Source organism: Nicotiana sylvestris, chromosome 4 (genome assembly GCF_000393655.2).
Source record: "Nicotiana sylvestris chromosome 4, ASM39365v2, whole genome shotgun sequence".
In the NCBI taxonomy this organism is placed as follows: domain Eukaryota; kingdom Viridiplantae; phylum Streptophyta; class Magnoliopsida; order Solanales; family Solanaceae; genus Nicotiana; species Nicotiana sylvestris.
In genome coordinates, this window is record NC_091060.1 from 105,558,356 (window position 1) to 105,563,227 (window position 4,872).

General features: G+C 39.2%; 1 protein-coding gene across 1 annotated transcript; it reads right to left on the reverse strand.

Annotated features, from left to right (window-relative positions):
* Positions 1-3,195: 3,195 nt before the first annotated feature.
* Positions 3,196-4,494, reverse strand: LOC138889952 (uncharacterized). The gene has a single exon (XM_070173300.1). The coding sequence runs from the start codon at positions 4,492-4,494 to the stop codon at positions 3,196-3,198; it is 1,299 nt and encodes a 432-aa protein (XP_070029401.1).
* Between the last annotated feature and the right edge of the window lie 378 nt (positions 4,495-4,872).

A 4,872-nucleotide genomic window follows, 5' to 3' on the forward strand; every position in this document is an offset into this window, starting at 1 on the left:
GCATTTCGCCTGTCCAGCATTTCGACTGCTCGACCTGCATTGTTGGTGGCGATCTCCAGAAATGAATATTTTGATGCCAACTCCAGATTGTCGCATGCATAGACATTATTGTCCATCAGTGCTGCAATGCTGTTGTAAGTCACAATTTCTTCTTCAAGGCATTGTGATCCTTTCAATTCATAGGAAATTGTTGGACCTGCAAACACTTTAGTGTAATTTGATCTCCTCCACACGGCTTTGGTATCTATGCTCTCTTGTTTCTTCAGCTTTATTCCCATCTGCATCAAATTATACTGCCTGGTCACTGTTGTTGTTCCTTCCTTGAATATTTCCATCAGTCTCAGTTCTTTGACAATTGAGTATTCCATCATATTAAAATCTTGCTTCATATCTGGATGGCAACATATACTTAGCACACTGCAATTCCACCTTGTAACCTCCTCACCTTCTAATTCCTTGCTACTTTTACTCTTAAGTAAGGACATTGTAGTTTATCATTATTCACTATCCTTCTACCTTGTATATCCAATTCCCAGAAACTATGTGCCACCATAGTTCCCATATCCAGTGCATAATTGGCTAAGTGGTCAGCCAAACAATTCCCCTCTCTAAATGTGTGCACCACAGTGACATTAGCTTTTGCCATCAGTTGTCTTATCTCCTCTACCTGTGTATATATACACCAAGGTATTTTCCATTCTCCATGCAGTACATTCTTCAACATCATGGAGTCAGTATGAAGTTCTATAAGTATGTAGTCATTATCAATACAGAACCTCATTGCTTCCAAGATTGCTTGTGCTTCAGCTTCAGAATTTGTCCCTTCCTGCACTTCTCTCCCATAGCCATATATTAGGTCACCCTCCTCATTTCTTAATACATAGCCAATTGCACTTCTACCGGGATTTCCCCTAGACGCTCCATTTGTATTCACCTTGATCCAACCTGGGCTAGGACATTCTCACATCACCTTAGTATACTTCAGTTTGGGCATATAGGACTCCATTTTATTTAGCAACTCTGGCCATCTGTGTGGGACTGTTTGTATTGATGGCTTTCTGAATTTTACTAATGACTGAATAGAGGTAGATATCTGGTTAATAACTCTATTAATAGTCACAGGTTCCCCATGTTTATAACTATTCCTTCGCTTCCATAATTCCCACACAATCACAGCTGGTAGTGCTTGTAGTATAGGCTTCAATCTGGGAATCACTTCTACAGTCCAACACTTAGTTATAGCCTGATGAAGTGTGATTCCATCAGCATTTATCCCTGCATGACCTAGAAAATATTTCCATATTTTAGTGGCTGCATATGACCTGTAGAAAAGATGTTGCATTGTCTCCTCATGTGGTTCAATACAACACCAACATTTTGAAGCCATAAGGTACCCTATTCTTCTGAGAAAATCGTCCAAAGGTAATTTATTTTTCCACAACTTCCACATAAAGAAGGAAATTTTGAAAGGTAGCCCCTGGACCCAAATGAATTTGTATGCATTACTTGGCTGATTTCTTATCCTCACATAATCCCAAGATGATTTAACACTAAATTCCCCTGTTGATTATAACATCCACAGTGGTTTATCAAGAGCATCATGCTCGATTGGAGGTTTTATATGCAACAGAATGTGATTTGCCAATTGTTCTGGTAATATTTCCCTGATCTTGACCTCATCCCATTGATCATTGACTACAACATCATATATGTTCTGAATGGATTCGTCACATACAAAGTCAGGTGTAGTAACAAAATATAATGCACCAATTCCTGTCCAGTTTTCAAACCAAAAGAGTGCAGATCCCATATTAGGCTTCCACAAAATTTGATGTTCAATGAGGTTCCTACACTCTAACATCTTCCTCCATACATGTGAACCACCTCTCCAAGGAACAATCAGAGGGTTCAATTTCTTGCAATATTTCTGACTCATATAAGAACTCCATAGGCTAGGCTTTGTTCTAAAATTCCACCATAGCTTGCAAAACAAAGCACTGGATACTGCATGGAGGGATCTAAAACCAACACCCCCTTCCTCACAAGGTAAGCATAAATTATTCCACGATGCCCAATGTCTGTTTGAGACCCCTACAGTGTTGCTCCAGAAGAATTGGGCAAATATTTTGTGTAATTTGTTAATCACGTAATGAGGTGGATTCACTGATGCCAACAGATGAATTGGCATGGTCTGAAGCACATGAGAAATCAATACAGCCCTTCCTCCTATAGATAACATCTTACCTTTCCAATCTTGTAGTTTATCCAGCACTTTAGTCATGAGATCTTGATAATACTCCATTCTTCTTCTTGCATAGAAAATTGGACAACCAAGGTACGTAAAAGGGAACTCCTGTTTGTTAAAACCTGTTATTCTCTGCACCTTATCTACTATTTCCTCTCCTGCTGAATGATGAAGATAGATGGCACTTTTACTCTTGTTAATAAGCTACCCAGAAGCTGCCTCATAGTCTGCTAAAACCTTCATAATCAGTGACATCGATGTTGCATCAGAAGATGAAAAAATGATAATGTCATCTGCGTATGAAAAGTGGTTAATCTTTGGGCTCCACTTGGGCAAGCCAAAGCCATTGAAATGTAAATTTCTGTGAAGTGCATTCAGCCCTCTTGACAGAGCTTCTGCAGCCAAGATAAATAAAGTTGGTGATATAGGATCCCCTTGTTTCACCCCTCTTGTCGACTTAAAGAAACCATAAGGCTGTCCATTTAACAATACAGAGTACCAGTTGTTTGCTACAATTTCATACACCAAGCCAATAAATCTTTCCCCAAATCCCATCTTTCTAAACACCTTAGTTAGAAACAACCATGACACACGATTGTATGCCTTGGCCATATCTAACTTGATCACAACGTTTGGCCCAGCTTTTGTCCTCAACCTTATATCTGTGATGATCTCCTGGGTTAATAAGACATTTTCAACAATGCTCCTACCCTTTACAAAGCCAGCCTGCTCCTCAGAAACTATGTTTGGAAGTAACACTGCTAGCCTTTCATGAACGACTCTAGAAAATATCTTGTTAACAAAATTGCTAAGGCTAATAGGTCGCATATCTGAAAAGGTGACCACCTCTTTCTTTTTTGGCAGAAGCACTAGATTTGTATGAGTTATATGTCTGGGCAACTCATGTCCATTGAAAAAGGCATGTACCATATTGACCATATCTTCCGCAATTATGTCCCAACAGGTATGAAAGAAGCAACCAGTAAAGCCATCCGGACCCCTGCACTATCACCATTTAGTCCAAAAACTGCATGTCTGACCTCTTCCTTCGTTGGCTGCTTAATTAGCTCAACATTCTGGGCATAATCCACCAGTGTTGGTACATGTTCAAGAATATCAAAGGACATAGTAGTTGTTTCTTCCTGGAGTTGTTCTTTGAAGAACCTAACTGCCTCATCTGCCATGTCATTATTACCCTCTAACCAATTGCCATTAGTATCTTGTATTTGTTTCAGCTGTAATCTTCTTCTCCTGTCATTGACCTGAGCATGAAAGAACTTCGTATTTCTGTCACCATCCTGGAACCATGTCATTCCCGACTTTTGTTTCCAAAATTCTTCCTCCAAAGCCAGATATCGAATAAGCTCTGCTTGCACCTTTTGTAACCTCTCTCTATTTTGGTATGTAGGAAACCTTTCAAACTGTGCTTCATGTACAATAACCACCTCTTCCAGACTAGTAAATTTTTGGAATATGTCTCCATACGTTGCCCTACTCCATATCGATAATGCTTTTTTTAGTTTTTTCAGTTTATGATTGAACATATAAAATGGATCACCTATGAAGTCTGATGTCCAGTTTTGTATAACCACCTCCTTGAAAGTTATATGCTTGCACCAGAAGTTCAAAAATTTGAAAGCTTTTTTGATGGGTGCCACATCAGGATCAAATTTCAGAATCATTGGACTATGATCTGAGCCTGTTTTGGACAAGTGAGTCACCTCTATATTAGGCCATTTCTGCTGTAAATCCAAATTGCCTAAACATCTGTCCAATCTTTTGAATATGCAGTCATCTTCACCTCTCCCATTCCACCATGTATACACACTACCTTTGAAACCCAAATCAGTCAAGTTACAGGTGTTTATGCAATGCCTAAAATCATTTATCTCATTTAGCGACACAGGGAGTCCACCAAACTTCTCCTCCTCATCGCATATGACATTAAAGTCCCCACCCACTAGCCAAGGTAAGGTCATATCACTTGCCAGATTGTATAAACTGTCCCACAATTCTATACGCTCAATAGAGTCACATTTTGCATACACAAATGTAACCATGAAAGACAACTGAGTAACCAGATTTGTGAGTTTTAAAGTCAACTGTTGAGACAAATCAAGTATTATGTCCACCCCATGATCATCATCCACAAATACCCAAATTTTGTTAGACACATTTGAGAATGCCTGTAACATTCCAATTCTTCTTCTATATCTTTCTAGCTTCAGCTTCTTTTGTTTTGGTTCCATAATGCCTATGAATTTAAAATGATACTGCCTTTGCATGGTAATTAGTCTCTCAAAGGCCTGCATTATCTTCACAGACCTCACATTCCAAAAGATGGCATTCATCATTAATTGTGGTGTTTAGGATGGGTCCTTCTTGTTTGAACCCCAGGAACTACACTTTGAACGCTTTGAGTGTTGTCTTTTTGCTGCTTCTTCGTTCCTCTCCCAACAGATTTCCCCCTATTCATGTATGTGGGTGAAATATCTGCTTGTCTGGCAACCTGTTGAAAATTTTGATATGTAGACTCTGCATCTAAGTCTTTTCCTCTGATCTCCATATTATCATTATCTCCCTTTTTCTCCATTGGGTCAGCAATTATTATTTTTGTGGCCGCAAGA

Bases quoted from the DNA above. Each gene is read 5' to 3' on its own strand.
- LOC138889952 (XM_070173300.1), bottom strand. From the start codon at position 4,494: ATGGAACCAAAACAAAAGAAGCTGAAGCTAGAAAGATATAGAAGAAGA.